Raw genomic sequence first — 20,143 nt, forward strand, 5'->3', positions numbered from 1 at the left:
CACAGCAGTCATTTGGAAACACTCTTTAATTAGACGATGACCTTTCCTGCAGCTTTTCCTCCTTCGTCTCAACGGGACTCTCTCTGATTAACCTGACTACTCGGTTTTTAAGTGAAACATGTCTTGACGTAAAGGAGCATTTCCCAGGCAGGCATCCAGCTGAGCAGCTCTGGACGAAGGAGGAGTAAAGATCAGGTCACAGCTGTCCATCCTGCCAAGGTGTTTGTGAAAACTAGTGAAGGTTTATATAAGCTAATAACACATTTGAATGATGAATGAATGAATTCTCTGCTTCATTCATGATGACGATGAGTCAAAATTTTGAACAGTTTATAAAGAGATGCCTTCCTGTGCTTCGTCCAGTGCCTTTTGGTCGTGATTATGTGATTACACACTTCCTTCTTTCTTTCCTCATTCATTTCTTCCTTCTTGAAGGTCGTTTAACTGAAAGGAATCTGTTAAACCGGTGCTGGTCAAACTTTGTCACAAGAAAGACGACAACATCCCCCAAGGGTAACTTCTTAGTGTCCTCCCACTTTTACTGGCAGTGTTGAGTCTTATTCTTCCAGGACTCCACAGTCCAAAGTGTGTAGTGTGAGTAAAAAGAAAGATGTTGCAAACTTGTGCTCTAAGACGGATGCATGATGAACCCCTGGTGCTTTTCTAACATTTCACTTCAACGCTTGATTCAGGATGCTACCTCTGCATGTCATTTAATATCATTTGTGTAGTTTAAGTCCTGTCTTTTGCGGGCTGACAGTCCGGTGCAGCTACCCAACAAATGTCACCAGTGTTTCTGCAGTTCAGCATCGTTCACTTGAACCCATTTCTGAACCTTTCAGCCACTGGGGTCCAATGAAGACCTCGTGAAGCCGTCAACGCAAGTGTTCGTGTGAAACTAATGGAAACAGTGTTATTCTTTAACAGTACAAAAGAGCACCCATGGGTAACTGATGTTTAACTATTCATTTGGTGAAAGAAACAAACAAAATGAGAAGCAGTAGACTGACGTCAGATGTTTATTAGGAAGTAGAAACTGATTTATGAACATAAGTTGATTTACAGCAGTGGCATTTCTGAAGCACATTATCAAAGTACTTATTCCAGTAGGTTTTGTATACTTTTTAGCAAGTTGTATCAATAAGTCAGCAACAAATACTTCTCATAGAAAACTTAGCGAAAATGTTAGAGAATAATTAATTCAAAGTACAAGTTACCATCAGTTCCTACTGGTCCTTCTGTGAGTTTCAGAAACTCATTCAACTAAAAATAAAAATCACACAAAGGGTTGTCATATCAATGCAGTTTTGATGTTGATCAGGTGATGAGACGCAATGCATAAAATAGAGATTTTTGCACGTTACATGAATTGTATTAGACTACAACAAATAAATCTACACTGAGCATTGAACTATATGATGTAAAATGTAAGTTAATAGCAGAAAAATAGTAAATTTATAAAATAAAACTTCCACCCTTCAGTGCTGAATATAAAAGTAGTAAGACTCAGTTTAAAAAGAAAATCTTAATTCTTATTTGGTTGTGTATTTGCAACACTGTTTGCCTCTAAGCATGAAAAAAATACATATAGATAGTATGATTTTTGTCTTTTAATTTTACTGTTTGAGTTGGTGTAGTTATATAAAGAACTAAATCGACAGATTCTTCCCTTGCAGAGTTGTTGGGGAGTTTTCTCACTGACACATTTCATCCAGACTTTTTATGGCTTCCTCTTTACTGATTGTTTTCCACATTTCAGGAATATAACCTAAACCCTCAAATTTCAACTTGTAATATTTTTCCAGATTATTTTTGAATCTGCACACAACCCATTTCCAGTACGGCAGTTTAGACTCATCGGGGGTGATTCTCCACGAAGCAAACTCTGGGCCAGCCTTTCTGTATAGTTTATAGGGAACGGGTCTCCGTGATTCTCGCTTGGGAAAGAAAGTGCGATCACTCGAAACATCCGATGTGCAGAAGTTTATGTACATGTGTCTCGTGTTTGCGTGAAACATGCCACTGAGCGCGCAGGATCGATGGAAAGGAACACTGTGGTCGTCAGGGCTGTGATCTTGTAGGGTGTTGGTGCACACAGCAGAGCAGAATGGACACTTGACCCAGCAACACCTACACAGCTGCTCAATGAGGATTTGTTCAGGCGTTTGCCTCGAGTTTTTCATTTCTTCATCTGAGAAGCGACTAATTTGCTTTTTCACTGAGTTGAGTTTTTTACCTGCTTCTTTGCAGAGGAAATCAAAATCATGTACGTCGCTGAAGTCCTTCAAAGAGGCACTGTCAAATTTGAGCTGATCTTTCAGCAGAAGGGATAATTCACTCAGCCACGTGTTTATGTCGCCTCGCTGGATTTTAACTTTCTCCGTTGCAGTATGTAGAGCTTGGCTCACAACTGAGTAAATGCCTTTCACATTTCTTTGGAGCATTATTTCTACCTTCTCATGACCTGTGTTAATGTATCTCTGGACTTCTGCTTTAATGAAAGACTCTACTTGCTCTCTAGGGTTTTGGATGTAGTTGATGAACTCGTCAAAGTCCTCTCTCTCTGCGAGTGACCTCAGCACATGTGTCTCCAAGTTCAGCCTGTTTCCACTGAAGGCTGGGACATTACACTTCATTTCTCGAGCGAGGGCCAAGGCAGTCTTGGTATAAGCAGCTTTAGCAATAGATGGTCTCAGTTTCTCACAGATCAGTTCGCTCAGCACTACAACAGAGGAACTTCCTTTGCAGTAGATTTGGAAAATGTTATAGTAATGATTTTTCCTGCTTTCCAGATAGCAAAATGCATCATTGTCCAGTTTGAATTTCTGCTGGGACTCCGACAGCCAATTCTTTACTAAATCAAACACATAGAGAACAAGATCGACTGTAAATTTCTTTTTAAAAACACACTTTAACTCTGATTCCAACATGGCCACATTATCTTTGATTGAATGGACCATTTCTTGCAAATAGGTTGATTGGTAGCCTCTTGTTGCTACAGGTTTCTGTTTCATTAGCTCAACGGACTCTTTTGAAACAATGTCAATAATTTGTTTGATCTGTGTTTGATCAACAAGAGGTACTTTGGATATTTTTAAGTATTGTTTTAAGACTGCTTTCAAATTGACATTAGCAGATTTTGTTTGTTTATTGGTTACATTGTTTTCTGTCTCATCACTTTGAGATTTTCCACTTGTTTCATTGTGATAATTCGTCTTTACATAATCCAAGTATTTACCAGTGTTTATATGTTGATATGTGCCGCTTTCTTTGCATTCTTTAATAAGTTTTTCCTCCATGCCAATCTCTTTAAGGATAAGAAACAGATCGTTGTCCAGCTCTATGTCCTCAAAGGGTTTTGTATTTTTTGTTAAATCATTAACCCACATTTCCCAATCAGTGTTGAACGCATGTTGAAGCTCTGCTTCACCTTTGGACTTGTTCTTTAAGTTTTGAGCAATGTTTTTGCTCTTTTGGAGGAGCTTGTTCTCAAAATCTGCCTTCATATCATCCATCATTTTCCAAGCACTCTTTTGCTTAATCACTCCATCCAGTTTTCTTTTAATTGTTCCCACTTGTTCTTCGTGAAACTCTTTAATTTTGCTCTCAAATCGGCCTCTCCACTGAACCAATATTTCTTTGTTTTTCTCTTCCTCAAAGTATCTTACCATTGCTTCTTTGACTTCTTCATATGGTTTGCTAGTTTCAGTAGTAATATTACTGGACTCAAGCTTGTCGAGGTCTCCATTGTCTATTCTGTTGTGTAGCTGGTTTTCAATGGTCAGCAGGTTGTCCCTGATGGCCCAGGTCCAGTTCCCATACTCTGTCTCCAGTTTTCTGTACTCTGCAATTTCTTGTGTGTTTTTAAAACTGAACACAAAGTTTTCATTCAGGAGTGCGTCCCACAGGTCTTGAATATGTACCTTGAGGTGTGAAAGCCTGATCCCATTTGACTCTGAGGCTTTAGAGAGGATGTGTGCCTTCAGTTCTTGGACGCTCTCACTGTAACCTGGGTTTGGAGGAGCCATCGGTGGGCTTCCTTCCCATAGCTGAGCAAAATATTTCACATCCGTCTCTATATTAAAGGCGATGACATCACTGAAGCGATTTGCAGTGCACTCCTCTTCTTTGGCTGCCAGTTGGGTCATTTGGTCCAGTTTTTCTTGCAGGCGCCTTCTGCCATCCATGTTTTTCTCTGCTGCAGCGACATCTGTAACATTCTGGTGAACAAACACACAACTTGGACTGAGTTTAATTTTCTTCATCCTCATGGAAGCTTGAACAACTATCTGCAAAATATCTTGCATCTCAGCTGGAGTTTCCCCAAAGATGTTGATTAAAGTCATGTTTCCCACACCTACAACAAATGTTGCCAGTTCATTATCATGTTGAAGTGTAGTACTTTCCAGTTCCAGAGCCCTTAGTCCTTCAGCATCCACCGCTAACAAATAATCAAAGTTAAAGTCCTTCTTGATCTCCTCTGATATCTTGACCAGCTGCATGAAGGCACCTTTGGTGCACCTCCCAGCACTCACTGCAAACTGTAGTCCAAACATTGCATTCAGCATTGTTGATTTTCCACTGCTCTGTAAGCCCAGAACTGACAACACAAACACTTTCAGGTCGCCCAGTTTCCTGATGACTTCATCAAAAACGCTGGAGATCCACTTCACGGGAACATGGCCAGCGTCCCCATCCAGCAGCTCCAGAGGATAACCTGAGATCAGCAGATCTGCAGCCAGTTTGGGATAGCCACACCAATCGCCAGGTTTATTGTCTCCATGTATTGTTTTATGGGCCTCATGGATCTGTCCCATTTCTCTGAAAATGTGCTCCAAGCCAAATGTTGCAGACTGCAGTTTTTTTGATAATAGTTCAAGCTCAGTTTCCATCTTTTCTAATTTTTTTGATTTGTCGTGACTCTTCCTCAAAGCCATAACCTCAGACCATTTGTTGTCATAGCTTTGAAGGATTGAAGAAATACAGTCTGCGGAGAGGGCATCTGTTAGGATCTGAGTCCATTTCAGGAAATATTCTTGCTCTCTGGGTTGTAGTTTGGAGAGGTTCTCAGTGAACAATCTCATCAATTCACTGCAAGAAGTATCACACTGTTGTCTTCTAATTTGAGTCAATTCTCTTTCCTTTTCGGATTTGTCATTTTCAATGTTTCCTGTGAGACGATGGAGTTCTTTATTTGTTTTGCACCACTTCAGCCACAGATGGCCTTGGTAAGAAAGAAAGTCATCCTTTATGCTTGAAACATCTGTATTCTCAAACAAATGAACTATCTCCTCAGCAGCTGATTTTCCATTTTGGCACGCATTGTCACTTTCATCCACTTTGATTTCTGAGTTCTCAGTCATAGTTTCAAGCTGGAAGGTTGTCTTTAAAATTGAAGGATCCCCTGAAGACAAAAGTCCTTGAATGATTCTTTTAAGTTCAACAGAAACATCTGCTTGATTTCTTGCTTTGAGTCCCATTTTGTATTTTCCCTTCTTACTCTCCACAGCACCATCATCATCAACAAGGAGACAAATCAGAGGCTTTTTGGACTTTAGTAGAGCTGATATAAGTTTCCCACTCCTGTCATCTTTATGGAGATTTTGGACCATCACAACATTGACTGATGACTTTTCCATCAGTATGTCACGCTGCTTTTCAATCATCAGAGCATCACCATGAAGGTTGCAGAAAGCAATGCAGTTATTGAAGGCATCACTGGGTTTTCCAGCTGGGCAGTACCAGGTAATTTCAGCAACTCCGTCTAGTAAAAGTCGGGTTTTGGTGCTACCAGGACAGTGTCTGTGGAAAAAGGTGCTGTGGCGGTCGTTGATCAAGGAGTTCATCAGCTGGGACTTGGACACTGAGAGTGATCCCAGGCGGAAAAAAGATACCAAGGGTGTTTCAGCTTTGGAGATTGGAATATTCTTCATGGTGGCTTGTGAATCCCCCTTGGTTACCTTCCATGTTTTAGTTATTTGTCTGAATGCCCATAGAGGACACTCAATCTCAGTCGTAAACGGGTCAGGAACCAGCAAAGGTAAGGCATACTGACACTGGGAAAGCTTAGTAATCATGACCTGTCTGAGGAAGTTGTCTGAGCAGTGAAATACTGCCATCTGAACATCCATTGGATGCGGAGGAGTCTGGTGTGGCTGATTTGAGTCAGCACCAGCACTAAAAAAGAACTCTGAGTCACTGTCATCTGAATCATCAGAGCCTGGAACAGGCTTTGAACAAGTGACGTCAAGACTGTCTTGTTCAACAGGAACATATCTGGCTCTGTAATCTAACATTATCAACCTGTGAAGAAAGAAATATGCTAGATCTTTCTCAGATGCGTCTTGGTTCAGTTTTAAAGGTGGACCAACTTGGAGAAATTTTCCTGGGGACATCTTTGGAGATCCACCTTGAAGCTGCAGTCTGGATAGCAATGTCTGAGTGTCTCTTTGATGTTGACTGTTCTGAACGACTTTGTCCAAATCTTTCTGTGACTGTTGGGAAACAATTTGCACAGACCAAATGGCCAATTATTGATATCTGTTATATGTGGACCACTGATTTAAAACCAAAGTCCTACCTTTTCACCATTTTGTCCTGAACTTGTGGCTGAGGTTCCTACTGAAAAAGAATGAACCAGAAGACAAAACCACAGCAGAGCTGAGGTTTCATTGTTTTCATGGAGGCTTTTCATGTGTTTAAAAGTGTACCTGTCTTCATGGCTGCATTGTCATTATGATTCTCTTCTGACTGTGCCCTTTGTTCGTTAGCTGGACCCTGTTGAGAAAACAATTACAATCACACACTAGCAATAATACTACAACCACAAGTTGTGCTAAAATAGAAAGCTTATATTTACCTCTCTTTCAGCTTCACTCTTCAGCGCCTCATTTCCTTTGAGGTAAAAACAGGCAGTTGGTACCAATCTGTAGTTCAATGTTCTATAAATTGTTATATGGGAGCTCTTGATATTAAAACATCAAAATATTTCTCATCGAGGTGACTGCTACCTCACCAGTACTAGCCTGTTGCTGTTGAATTTGCTTCAAGCACTCAAATAATTTACTGGCTGAATTTTTGGTTTCCAATATGAGTGATAAATGGCAACAAAGTGACAGACAACACACAAACAATGTGTAAGCACTACAAGTTGTTCAAATGCTGAAGGTGATGGGAAGCAGCTAAGTAACAACCAATGGTTGGATGTTTAAGGGTGCATTGAGCTACATATCACACATTACCTGTGGCAACTGAGAAATGGTATCCAGGCACTGTTAAGATGAAAAGCACTGATTTTTGTTTTGTTTGATCATTCCGAGATGGCAAAAACATTCTCTAGACATATCATGCAATCTGTTTACAGTCTTTCTACACTACCTAAAGAGTGCATGAGATGAAGAGCACATCAGTTCTAAAAAAGAGCAACTGACTTTCACCGCTGAAAAATGTTCCAGGAGTGAAAACGCACCAAAAGTGTAACTTGAGAGTGACAACAATTAAGCCTCACCTGTTTGTTTTTTCTTAACTACTGAAGACTCCATCAAGTTGTGTCCCACAGATTCTGGCTCCAAATCCTTATTTTGCTCTTTGCTTCCACCACATATGAGTCCAGTAAAGCAGGGTGGATTGTTGTTAGACACCATGGTCTGTACTTTTATCAGCAGATCTGCTATTTCCTCTGGGACTGACATAGTCCTCGTACATGTGTGGTACCTTTTTTCAATAAAGCTGTCACAAACTTTGAGGTCTTTAAATATGTCTTCACATTTTTCACCTGAATTATGAGTCACAACTGTCATCAAATAATAAATTGCTGCTCTCCCAAAGGTTTTTTCCAACCACTGCAGCCCTGATATGTATTGACTCACATGAGGGCCATATGAGATCAGTAAAAGAAAGGCATTGATTTTCTTATTTAGAGTTATTTCATTAATGTCTCGTAGGCCAATGAGGTTAATGACAGATATGCGCCGACCACACAAGTCATACAACTTGGATGAAAACTCTGTGTGCTCATCTTGGTTAATTAGGATGTTTTTTGTTCCAGACTCAATTGAACTTGTGTCACCAAATAATACAATGATGAGATCATCATCAGCTAAAACAAGAAGAAGAAGAAAAAAGACTTGATTTGTACCACAAGTATGAAAATAGCAAATGCCAAAAGTTGGGATCACAGTGCATCTGGAAAGTATTGTTTCCATTTTTCCACATTTTGTTACGTTTTTTTCTTATATTATCTTAATAAAAGATTATTAAGATAATCTTTTTCCCCAAAATTCTACACAGAAATCCTCCTAGCATGATTCTGCCACCACTGTGCTCCATTGCACGTATTGTATCCGTACAATGGAGCACAGAGTGACTGAGTGACCAATAGGTTCTTGAGCACCTCCCTGACTAAAGACCTTTTCCCCCAGTCGCTCAGTTTAGACGGCCGGCCTGCTGCAGGAAGAGTCCTAGTGATTTCAAACTTGCATCATTTACCAGAGATGGAGGCCTACAGATTTTTGCCTCAAAACAATTCGGTCTCTAATGTCTACAAATGATTCCTTTAATTTTATGCTTGGTTTTTGACCTCTGTCTTACAGAGGTCAGAGGTCCCACAGTTGTATGAGGTCAACTGTGGGACCTCATAGCATATGTGTGCCTTTCCAAATCGAGACCAATCAACTGAACTGACCGTCAGCGGACTCCGTTTAAGCAAAGAGGATCAATGTTGAGTGTCGTCAACAAAGTATTACACAGGATTTCTTAGTTTTACATTTTAAATAAGTTTGAAAAACACTCCATGTCTCACACATTGTCATTACTGAGTATTTGTTTGTAGACTTTTGAGGAAAGACATTGATTTTGCACAGTTTGTATTAAAAAAAAAGGCCGTAACATAAAATGTGAAAAAAAATTAAGCGCTATGAATAATTTCCAGATTCACTATAATGAGTGAAACAGAAGAGTTCTTACTTTTATCGACGTCTGTAGTTGCACTTGCATCCATTGATCTGTCGTATTCTGCTGCAGACCAGTTTGTTAAAAACATTCCCACATTTATTTTCACAGTTCTATTAATTCAATTCAACTTAAATGAAAGATAGTGGTTAAAATAATTCCTTACTTAGAGTAATCTTTCCTCTCTCTCACAGTGTGGCAAAGCTGTTTCTGGCCTCTCCCTGTTACAGAAAATGAAATATAACTGTATTGGTTTGAGCCAAAAAAAAAAAAAAAAATCCATCCATCTTATCTTGACTTTTTACCCGGCTGGTGAAAATCCTCATTCTTACCATATGTGGAAAATGATATTACAAGGGGACAAAACCTATGTTGCTAGCATAATAAGATGAACAAAACACTTGAGTATTTTTAATGCCATCCATTAAAACAATTTTTTTTTTAGTTTTTCTTACTTGTTTTCTCATAACAAACCTTAAGTTGAAAGGCACCAAGTGGCAGTGTTGGAAAAAAGCAGCGCTGTGCTTGTATCTATCTTAGAGTTATGCTGCCAATGGATTTACAATCTCTTCACAGTAAGAAACAGAAGCAGTGAAGGGCAATAACCATTCCCAGTCCATTCTTGTTAAGTTTGTGGTTATAAAGGTTAGAGTTTTGTAGCCTGCCGTTCATGCTTTGTGTTCATCAACACTTCAGCAACCTTTTCAGAGGTGTTGATGATCCTCCTCGTCCTGCTGCAAAATGATCAATATCCAATTTCTTAAGTTTCCATCTTTGCGATACTTCAGTTGTGCATGTAAGACATCTGCAGAAAAAAAAAGCAAAATAAAGAACTGGTTTTAAAAAGTTGACGTGTAGGTACACAAGCAAAACTTGCATTCAACACTAAAGCTTAAAATGTTAGTTTTACACTTCTCTGTTGCTTCTACATCACTAAGAGCAAATATATCTTGTGGCGTGCAAATGAATTTTCCAGTCACACTGGTTAAACAAAAGCACACACCCTGATTTGTATCTTTGCATCATGCATAAAACCCATTGCATCATTTTGGGACTGGTATGTAAAGAAAACACTGACACTTTCACACTTTTTATACTTCCACTTTTTGTGCTTTTGGCTTTTGAGAGAATCTAATTGTTTTGAATGATGAAATTCCAAGTGTTAGTTTTGTAATATTCCATTGTTTTGGCCTAACTTTCCTTGGAAAATTGTTGTCAATCTTGTTGGAATGTAAACTCAATAATAAATTTGTGATATTAGATAAATGCAAAATAAAATTAAACAAATGTCAAATAAAGCAAAAAAAAACCTGAAAATCAATAGTTGGGAGTTTAAGTTAAAGAGAGAAAAAAAATTAGAGACTTAAGAATACAAAAGTGACAAAGAACAGGAGACTTTGGGTCAGTTTGAACCAGAGAAAATCAGATACAGAATAAGAACAAACACATCCTGACCTCAGAGAGTCCCTTTAGCTAAAAGATAAGTCTGGTATGAATATGTTGACAGATGTCATACTGGTTAGACAAAAGCAAAACCCAGCTCTGTACATTTGCACCATGCATACAAGAAAAAGTATCACAAGACTGATTTTGGGGCTGATATATCTGAAAAAAGCATCTTGATGCATTTTTCTACTTTCATATGTTGTGGAGAAGTGTTGGCAATCTCTGTTTTTTAAATACTGTGAATGTTTGGGTTGCTGAGACTGCCAGCTCAACCTGCATAATTTAGCTTTTTTTTTTTTGGTTGTTGATTTTGAACCTGAAAAATAACCAAAATATCAATTAGGCCCCTAATTATTCAAACTTCTAGCAGAGTGGGATACCGAACTGTCATCTAACCAACTTCTTTGTTCTGATTGGAAATGATGCAGGCATCTCTCAAAAAATAATAGAATAATTTCAAAGTAGCACCAATTTTGAAATTTGGTTTGTTTTTACATTAATACACAGTTCATTTTAACCCTGTTGTGGACCTCAAGTAGTTTTGTTGCTCTTCTCTGAACAATTATAAAATGTTCAGCAAATCAGTCACATGTTCAACATCTAATTCTAATAGATCGTCTTCTTTCACGAGTCTTCATAAAATGTTAATATTCTTAAAGATATTGAGATACAAAGGAAACACACTTGTCTCTAAAGTCGGAGTGATTTGGTTTAAACTGATGTGGTTGAGAGTAAATTTCGGAGAAAAGCAGAAATGGATATACGCACATGGTGACAAGTCTGTCAAATTCTTAGTCATTCAAATAATAATCATTTTATTAATTGTCAAAATCTCCCCAAAACTTTCCTCCTACATTAGGCCAGCAATAGGATTAACCTCTAAAGTCCAGATTTGATCTTGTAACAACTATGAGCTCAATTTGGAGCCACCATCATGGCTGATCACTACTCAAAGCTCAAATGCTCAAGGAGTCAGAATAAAACTAAATAAAAAGGGATGTACTGATAAGGATAGACACACAGACTAACCCAAACACCCTGAATCATAAGTGTTTTTTTAATGAAAAACACACGATTACCTCTGTATCATTATGCGTGATAATTACTCACAAGCAATGTTGAACACAATCATAATGATGCACAGGAGAAAATTATTTGGGTGTAAATATACTCACCTTTGCAGCTTGGCTCTTCCTATTCATCTGAACGTTTCTCCTTTTTTCACAAAGCAACTTATATGGAACTGAATAAGCTCCTCCTGCCTGCAGATAACCAAATCAATGTAGGAGGAAAAATGAAAGTGACGATCCCCTTCAATGTTATGACCTAGGAGGAACCAGAACGTGAGAATTGCTATGAACTTTAACAATGTAGTACTTCAAAAGTAAAAATTGGCTATTCTGAAATAATAGCACTGTGGATGTCATAATCTTGTCAACAGACCTTGCATTCATGTAGTTAGCAAGCAACATTAATGCAGTTTCTCTGAAATGGCTTCAGCAGAACTCTTCTTGTGGCCAACAACTAATCACTAGCATCAGTCTGAGGAAAGCTTGTCTCTCTAACGCTCGGCGGTTAAATGGTGGAGGGGTTTATCACAATTACGACGCCAAGGAGAGATCAAGATCTCAACTCCGACTTGGTTCAGGACTTTGAAGTCCAAATCTGGGCGATGATGTCTTGCAGCAGGACCCGGTCAGCTCCCTCATTTATCAACATAAATTCTGCAGTGTTTCAGAGACGTGGCGCAATCTGTGAAAAAAAAGTTGAAATAGAACCAGACGCTTCATCATAAAACTGATCAAAACATCAGTAAATCCCCACTGACTGAGAGTTAAGAAGTGGACAGTCTTGCAGAGATAAAGCCCAGATCTTGATGCTGTAGGGTGACTTTAAACCGACTGGAAACTCCTAAAACATCATACAGATGAAAGTGATAGAGATTAGTCAGGATACCAATTGGGGAACAGGGTGTCCAAAGTTATTTCTCAGCTGAAAAACAAATTTTTGTAGATACGTTTTGATTAGTAAGTAAAAAAAAGATTAACATTTGTGTTCTAACTGCAATTAAATACATTTTGCTAAAAGAAAAGCACAAAGGTAAGTAAATAACAAATCAGTATGAAAATATTTCTTTATGAAGAACTGAATATTTAAAAGGGAACTGATGTAATTTTCTCAAGAATGGCTCCAGTCCTCTTTGGCGTTGCTGCCCCCTGCTGGTTGTTCTGTGTCAGTGGCTGTTTGAAAGAACCGATGGTTTCTCCATTTTCACTCTGATGATTGGTGGCTAAAATATCTTTAATTCAGGGCCTTTTTTTTGCTTCATTCCCTCATATAAAATTTGGGACAGAACAGCATGAAGGGCAAATTAATGAAGAAATAACTGAAGTCAGATGATAAAGACAGCATGATAGCATTACTATCAAAATACATGTTTAAAAGTACAGAAAATTTTCAATATTAAACCTTTGGAAAAGTTGAAAATATAAGCAAGAGATTATTCATTTTTAAAATGTGTGTTTCTATCAGTATATATGTCACATGTCAGAACAGAAAACAATAATTAACAGTTATTAATTATTGTTAATTGATCATTTTGTTGCCAAATAATTGTTTAGCTTCTAAACTGATCTAATGTTTTTCTTTTTAAGAAAACAGAATTACAATAGTGGCTTATTTGAGTTCCTACTACTGGACAAAGTTTGCCATTCACATTGGCAGCAGCTGTTCTGTCTGATTTAATTACTGACAGGCTGCACCTTGGGAGGCAGATCATCGTTCGTTGCTTTGTGGACAAAAAAAGCTGGGCAGAGGACAGACATGGTGCATGTCTGGTGAGAAACAAGTGGTTCACTTGTGCTTGTATTGGTCAGTGGGTGTAGTTTGCTAGCTATGAAGCTAGCTGTAGACACCAACACATCAACAGCTATGGCTTTCAAGTTGATGTTTAGGTAGGTTGTTGTGGTTGATTGCACATCAAGTTTAGATTTTTGAGCTGTTTTCTCATTTTTTGTTTGTAACTACAGTGTGGCATTACTGCTGTCCTTGTGGTCCACTGCAGAATGTGACTTCCTCGTGGAAGGTTGGTAGATCCTTTTCTATCCCACAGTGACGCTCTAAGACAAGAGTTCTCTACAACTTGTGTGTTTCCACAGGCGTTCTTCGACTAGAGTGTCGTGATCGTTACTTCGTGATAGCTGTTGACCTTGCTGCCACTGGAGAAGTTCCTCGCTTTGAGGCTGTAGGTTAGTGTTCCTGTTCTGCTGCAGCTTGTAGCAGTGAGGATGGCAATGGTTTGAGACAAAGTAAGCTGAACATGTTTATAACTGATTGCTTAACCCATGAAATGTCTTTGCTTGATGTTTCTCTCAGATGGAACAGGCACATATGCCATCACTGAGCATTATGCAGCAAAGTGTGGTTACACTATCAGCATTCTCTCTCTCCTGGGCCTTGTAGAGCTCAGGGCATCCTACTTCAGTTGTCACACTGAGAGGGTACAGAAAGAAACCAGCTTTCCTGACCTTTAGAGAAGATTCCTTGTGCATCCTGGCTAATATTTACAACTCTGTTTCAGGGTGCTGGCTTTTCATTCAGATTTAACCTGATAACTACCTATAAAGGGGTAGATGCTTACTATGCGCTCAATAAGACCTGTTCATCCCCTCTGCCCTGGTCACCGAGAGAGGTCACCTGTGAGGTCAACTACATGGAGGTGTGTCTTTGTCAAGTCTCCCTCCCTCCTTAAGCCCTCACTCCTGTCTTTAAACCCTCTAATCATGTTGCTGCAGGTTTCTGTAAGGAGTGAACTTCCATGCCAATCTGGGTTAAGTGATGTCTGGAGCATACTTGGCCCTGTATGTATCAATGATTGCAATTGGTTTTCTGGATTAGCAAATTTCTAATTGTCTGTCTCTACAGCCTTACAGTCCCTCCACTGAAGACTGGCAGGTGACTTTTCAAAATCCAGATGAGCAGTTGCCACCCATGAATCTGTCTCAAGCCCGACAGCAAGGCTACATATTTGATCTTGTCCATGACAGGATTGTGTTTCGTACGCCGTATGGTCAACTTGATTCCTATCATACTGAGGTAGACGGCCCTTTCCAGCTACTTGCAATGTCCTATTACCAACATGGTATTGAACCACCATGTCTTCTTAGGTGACTGGGATTCCAGTGGAGGTGGTCCGTGCAACATTGTTTTCACGGAAAAGCTGGGTTGTCGTTATGGTTGACCTGATTGCTGCTTGCTCCAAGGGTGTGTAAACTTAGCTGTTTTTACAAAGCTGTACAGTTTGGTAAAATCACTTTCTCCAAACAGATGAAGGGTCATATGACAGTGGCTATATGATCTGGGACACTCCAGAAGCACTCTATCCCAGTCTTGGCAAAACACAGATTAGTTTTGGCCTCAATGGTAACCTTATGGACCAGGCAGCTGCAGCGCAGAAGGGATTTATTATGGGAAGGTCTAACTCGACTGTCCAAATCGGGATCCCTTATAATGCTGAAGGAGGCTACAGGAAGGTAAAGACACTTGACTATAAAAGTCTCCTGTATATTTGACTTGCATCTAACTGAAATCAATTTCAGAGTTTTGTGAGCGATGGCCTCTTTGAGTTCTACATCTTCAACCTCGACTTGAAACAAACTTCAGTGGATGAACGTCATGAAGAGACTGTGGTGTGGTTTCACAGGACTCTTGTTACACCCCTCCTGTCATCTCCACTCTTCATAGAAGACCAAACTGATGTAGAAGATGGCACATTCTCAATCAATCTAGGCAAAGTTCCCAGAGATGTTGAGCTGACCTCTGTTCAGCTGAATGGGCAGGAATTTGCAGTGCCCTTCAATGACTCCATCGCATACACCCTTACAGAAGTCAGACATTCCAACAAAAGCCACAGCTACACTCTGAAGGTGCCATTGCGTGACCCAATTGTAATCCAGGAGGTAAGTGTCTTTAAGAACATTGTCGAGTGGGGTCATAATGCAAACATGGTTCTAATTGTGCGTATATATATATATTTTTCAGTTCTCCAAAGAGAATGCAGCCATGTTGCACAAACTGGACATAAACTACACCCTGATTGTCACACCTGGAGATGAGCCATACTACCACACCATCTCAGCCACAGCACTAATGGCTGCCCGTAAGTCATATCCTAACTTGGTTCCCTTAAATTAAATATTTAGCTGACTTGGTTTTGTTTGGCAGCTCCTCCATCTTTTGATGTGGTATGTACGGAGTCTGGGATTGATTTCAAGTTGGCGTATCGCTCTTTTGACTACCTGTGGGATTTCATGATTGGCTCAGACCGACTAACCCCAGCGCTTGCAGCCAACCATGGCTACACCATGAGCAATGACAGTCAAAGTCTACTGCTCAGTGTTCCACTGTTCACACATGGATACAAATACACGGTAAATGGCAACTGGGCTTATCTAGGAGGTTTTGAGTTTTTAAGCCTGACATTGAAATTCCTTTTCTTGAAGGATATTGGTCTGAAAGGCTTTCTCGGGACATTTACAATCCTTGTGAGGGATCGTGAAACTGCTGACATCCTGACTTCCACCACCAAGACGTGCCTGTTTAATACCACAGAGTTCATTAGTAAGAGCTATATTGGTTATATTATCATAATGGAGGTTGCCAGGCTTATGAATACTAACTTGTGGCTATTTTCCAACAGTGTGTTCAACGAATGGGTGGATGACTGTGGCGGTTGAGATGCCAGCACATTCCCATCTCGTGAACAGCCTCTGTGTACCAAAAGAAGCAGATGGCACACGAGTGCTCTTCTCGTTTCCACTTCACAGTTGTGGTTCCACTGTTAAGGTAACGATTACCCAATATTAAAACTAGCTGCAGAGTATCAAGTGTTTAAGACTCTTGTTTCCCCCCCCTCAGTTGGCAAAGGAAACCGTGACTTATCAAAACAAGATTTACTTGGACACTTCTGAGAATGCTGTTGAAGGGTAAGGCAGCACGTCATGGTGCCACATTCTAGAACTGTTTTAATTTCAGTCTCAATCTTCCTGGCCCCCACAGAATGACCGTGCGGTGCATGTACCCACTAGCTAGTCTCTACCGACTCTTCTCTCTCCACAAATTTGAATCTGACGAAGAAGGTGTTGGCAACATAATCCCTTTTGTGGAAACTACAAAAGGTTTGTTTGTTTGCTTAAGAACTTGGATGCATTTTCAAGTAATGTCAATTAAACTAAATGTCTCTCCTAGCTGTTCCAGCTACTGTGACTCCAGCAGTTGCTCCCCAAATAACCAGAACTCCGAGCTTGCCTCTGCCTCCTTTCTACCCTACTGTTCGTTACATCAAAGTTTACAGGGTTCAGAACCAACCAGGCCAGATCAGTAAAGGTAAGTGAATAAACTCTTGCAATTGAAGCTTTAAACATGTCTAACTCTTTCTTCTACTTGTAGGGCCTAAGGGAAACTTGCAAGTAAAGAAACTTCGTTATGCTTGAGGATGTGTGTAATTTTTACCGTCATTGAATAAAGCTTAAAGTGCTGTTTGAAATTGTGTATGTGCTTTTTTTTTTTCTTTTTTTTTTTTTTTTTTTAGCAGAATGAATAAGAAATTCTGACATTTTAGTTTCACTCTCACAATGTTTGACCTATGGCAAAACTGGCCTGTGAAGCAAATTTTCAGAAAACTACAATTTGCGCTTCATTCTTTCCTCCACCTCAGTGTAGAAGAGGTGCCAAGTAGCACTCATCTAAACCAGGGGTCTCAAACTCCACTCCTCTGGGGGGGCCACTGTCCTGCAGTTCTTAGATGTGCCACAGGGACAAAAAACGCTGGAATGAAATTGCTTAATTGCCTCCTTTTGTGGATCAGTTCTGCAGGGCCTTAATGACCTGATTATTCTATTCAGGTGGTGCAGCAGAGGCACATGTTAAAGTTGCAGGACAGTGGCCCTGAAGGACGAGTCTGAGGCCCATGATGTAAACCAGGTGTGTCAAACTCATTTTTGTTTTGGGCCAAATCAAGATTATGAAGGCTCTTAAAGGGCCGGTTGTGCCAGAATGTGTTGATAAAAGCTGTTCACAAACTGATATGTCAATTAATTCTTAAAATGACATATTATTGAAGATCTTTTCAGTCCCTTCAGGAACTAATAATAAATGCGACTGTTTATTTACTCGCTGTATAAATCATGGACTATAATCATACATCAACTAAATTCTCAAGAAACTGGAGGGATTGATTGATATATATTGGCAGTAAACAGATAAAAACTGTATTGATATGATTGATAATATAATATTTAATCACTCTTAGTGTTTAGTCTAGACTGTGGAGGGCCACATAAAACGCTACGGCGGGCCGGATTTGGCCCCCGGGCCTTGAGTTTGACACATGTGATGTAAACCATGATGTAGAACAGAGACTCGGTGCTTTGGAGATCTCTCCTTTCAAACCGATCCCTTTGCCGCGCTTTTTTCATCGAACGCAGTCTCGTCACTCCACCAGCAGGTGTCGCCAGTGGAAACGCAACAAACGAGCTTGTTTACTTTTGATGGTTCTGAAAGCACGAGTCCGTTTGAATTAATTAGACGACCATGAGCTACAGCGAAGCGCGTTTGTTGGTGAGTTTCCCCTCAGACTTTAACGCTTCAGTCGGGGTCTATTCATTTCATTGGCCGTTCGTCCTGAAACAGAGAGCCAGGCAGCCCGTCCTGCCACCCATCTCCAACAGGACCCTGCGGCACCCCTCCTTCCTGCCTCTCTACGTGCCCACACGTTTTCATCCCACTTTTCACGGAGACGCTCACCCCGGTCAGTCACGTCTATGTTGAGGTAAATGTTTTGAGTCTGAGCAATGAGTGACGGCTAATTTCTCTGCAGGGTACTCAATGAGTCCTGTGGAGCTGTTCTACACAGACCCCACTCTGCCCTGCGGGAGGAGGATCTATAATAGTCTGAGTAGGAAAATGGTGAGTCGGTCCATGCATCAAGATCTCCGAAAATGTTAAAAAGACGGAGTTTAAGTGCAGAAGCATGGGAAGGACTGCTGACAGGACAACTGTCCTGCAGACAGTTAATGCAACCTAGAGGAAGTCATGAAAGGTCACTGCTAAAGAAGCTGGCTGCATATTTATTCGACTTTGAAAGCAAAAGTGTGTGGTTGAAATGAGACGCTCATGCAACAGGGAGAGACAGCTGTGATAGACATGTTCAGCTGTTGCGTTCAGATGTTGAAGTCTGAAGTCTCTTCTGCAAGAAGAGCTTCACATGATCGAAGTTGCTTTAGGTCCAGTGTGAAACTTCTACAGTCAATTGGTGGTTTAAGGAGACAAGTCTTATGCTGGGTTTAGTCCACTTTTTTAGTTTTCTTTTAGTCCTGAGTCTCCACCATCATCTGAGGACATTTCAGAGGACTTCTGTCTGCTGCCAAGCTTTATGAACTGACCCTGACCTAAAGGCTGCTATCAAAGCATCCTGGGCTTCCATTAACCGAGTCGATTGCCTCCATGCTACTAATGCAGTAATTAATGCAGAAGGAGCCCAGACCAATTGCTAAATGTGTACTTTACAGAACATAGATATAATATGTATTTGTCTGACATCTCTGTATTAAAAAAACAACTTATCTGTCTCCTGTAATACTCTAAATTTTAGGTTTTCTGTAGCTGTAAGTTATAATTACCAGTAGACAAACACAGAAATAGTGTTTTCCCATGAAAGGAACACACTGAAAAAGATATGAATCATGGTTGATCATTTGCATCAAAAAACAATTAAACATTTCATTCTCAGAATGGCTTGCTACATTAAACTTGGCTCATATCTTGAAAAGAAGTGTTAATGCTGAGTTATAAAATACATACCATAAAGCCTGCTAATTGTTTTCACTTTTCCAATCAGGTTTTTGATTGCTCCCAGCTCAACACTCCTCCCCCCCTCATGTCTGCCTGCGTCGCCCCTTCAAGCCGCCCAGACCCATTCAGGGCCGGACCTCACCCCACCAACAACCTGGGCAGCCCAAGCTGGAGACTCCAGAGCATGCACCCTCCTCAGGTGCAGCCAAGGTTTGTGGTCATCCAGCTCACACAGCAGGAGGACCAGGTTATTACCAACCTGTTGAAACTCCACCACCAGGAGGCGCCCCAGAGCAAGGAGAGAGTCACCGCTGCAAAGGCCGACTTCCCAGGAGCTTTAAAGTCAAATCCCAGAGATCTTAGCACAGGTTCACTGGAGGGGGCAAACAAGGTTTTCTGCATTGATGCGTCAGAGGAGCGACAGAAATGGTCAGACGCAGAGTATGAAGCTGCTAACACTCTATTGAGCAGCTTTCAGCAAGCGGAGGATTTAATAGGAAACGCAGCGATGCCTCCTGATCATCTGCAGGCCCAAACCTCTCAGACAGAACTAGAATGCCAAACTTTCCCACCATCAGTGACTTGTTGCAGTTCACAAAAAGGAAGCCGCATCAAGGAGAACGGAGACATCGGGTCTCAGGAGGATATGACCGAATGTCCAACAGGTTTTGAGAGCAAACTGGAACAAGAGAAGATGGAGGGCAGGTCAGAGGAGCGGACGCTGACAGACCTGGAAGGGGACGCTGTGCAGGTTCTGCTCAGCCTCAGGGAGGTGACGACTTTCGATGCCATCCAGTGATCGTGTCGAACCAAAGGATTGTTTTGGAATGAGTCTTTGATTTGGTAATGGAGGCCACAAACTGGGCAATTTATCCTCTGAAAAACCCCAAGACTTGAA

General features: G+C 40.5%; 3 protein-coding genes across 3 annotated transcripts; 2 read left to right on the forward strand and 1 right to left on the reverse strand.

The window, feature by feature from the left end:
• Positions 1–1,073: 1,073 nt before the first annotated feature.
• On the reverse strand, positions 1,074–11,649 carry LOC129379386 (interferon-induced very large GTPase 1-like). Its single transcript, XM_055060146.1, has 10 exons — positions 11,571–11,649; positions 9,650–9,754; positions 9,116–9,170; positions 8,965–9,015; positions 7,508–8,098; positions 7,242–7,271; positions 6,860–6,894; positions 6,711–6,777; positions 6,581–6,621; positions 1,074–6,494 (listed from the first exon to the last, which is right to left on the reverse strand). The coding sequence occupies exons 4-10, from the start codon at positions 8,996–8,998 to the stop codon at positions 1,695–1,697; spliced, it is 5,598 nt and encodes a 1,865-aa protein (XP_054916121.1). The 5' UTR covers positions 8,999–9,015; positions 9,116–9,170; positions 9,650–9,754; positions 11,571–11,649; the 3' UTR covers positions 1,074–1,694.
• Positions 11,650–13,251: 1,602 nt separating this feature from the next.
• Positions 13,252–16,908, forward strand: LOC129379488 (uncharacterized). Its single transcript, XM_055060291.1, has 18 exons — positions 13,252–13,349; positions 13,425–13,480; positions 13,554–13,643; positions 13,771–13,895; positions 13,976–14,113; positions 14,190–14,255; positions 14,320–14,490; positions 14,562–14,658; positions 14,722–14,927; positions 14,994–15,353; positions 15,436–15,553; positions 15,619–15,824; positions 15,897–16,014; positions 16,094–16,239; positions 16,312–16,379; positions 16,453–16,571; positions 16,642–16,779; positions 16,843–16,908. The coding sequence occupies exons 1-18, from the start codon at positions 13,291–13,293 to the stop codon at positions 16,884–16,886; spliced, it is 2,325 nt and encodes a 774-aa protein (XP_054916266.1). The 5' UTR covers positions 13,252–13,290; the 3' UTR covers positions 16,887–16,908.
• A 1,034-nt stretch (positions 16,909–17,942) lies between these two features.
• LOC129379478 (uncharacterized) lies at positions 17,943–20,058 on the forward strand. The gene is made up of 4 exons (XM_055060282.1): positions 17,943–18,012; positions 18,085–18,202; positions 18,272–18,360; positions 19,292–20,058. Exons 1-4 carry the CDS (start codon positions 17,986–17,988, stop codon positions 20,042–20,044), a joined length of 987 nt encoding a protein of 328 aa, XP_054916257.1. The 5' UTR covers positions 17,943–17,985; the 3' UTR covers positions 20,045–20,058.
• Positions 20,059–20,143: the final 85 nt, after the last annotated feature.

The sequence above is a fragment of the Poeciliopsis prolifica genome, unplaced genomic scaffold (assembly GCF_027474105.1).
Source record: "Poeciliopsis prolifica strain line A6 unplaced genomic scaffold, Auburn_PproV2 SCAFFOLD058, whole genome shotgun sequence".
NCBI lineage: Eukaryota > Metazoa > Chordata > Actinopteri > Cyprinodontiformes > Poeciliidae > Poeciliopsis > Poeciliopsis prolifica.

Bases quoted from the DNA above. Each gene is read 5' to 3' on its own strand.
- LOC129379488 (XM_055060291.1), top strand. From the start codon at position 13,291: ATGAAGCTAGCTGTAGACACCAACACATCAACAGCTATGGCTTTCAAG. The intron at 14,928-14,993 runs GTAAAGACACTT...AATCAATTTCAG, and splicing joins CTGAAGGAGGCTACAGGAAG to AGTTTTGTGAGCGATGGCCT. The intron at 16,780-16,842 runs GTAAGTGAATAA...TTCTACTTGTAG, and splicing joins ACCAGGCCAGATCAGTAAAG to GGCCTAAGGGAAACTTGCAA.
- LOC129379478 (XM_055060282.1), top strand. From the start codon at position 17,986: ATGAGCTACAGCGAAGCGCGTTTGTTG. The intron at 18,013-18,084 runs GTGAGTTTCCCC...GTCCTGAAACAG, and splicing joins ACAGCGAAGCGCGTTTGTTG to AGAGCCAGGCAGCCCGTCCT. The intron at 18,361-19,291 runs GTGAGTCGGTCC...TTTTCCAATCAG, and splicing joins ATAGTCTGAGTAGGAAAATG to GTTTTTGATTGCTCCCAGCT.
- LOC129379386 (XM_055060146.1), bottom strand. From the start codon at position 8,998: ATGGATGCAAGTGCAACTACAGACGTCGATAAAA. The intron at 7,272-7,507 runs GTGAGGCTTAAT...TCATCTTAACAG, and splicing joins AGTTAAGAAAAAACAAACAG to TGCCTGGATACCATTTCTCA. The intron at 6,895-7,241 runs GTAATGTGTGAT...TTTACCTCAAAG, and splicing joins CCATTTCTCAGTTGCCACAG to GAAATGAGGCGCTGAAGAGT.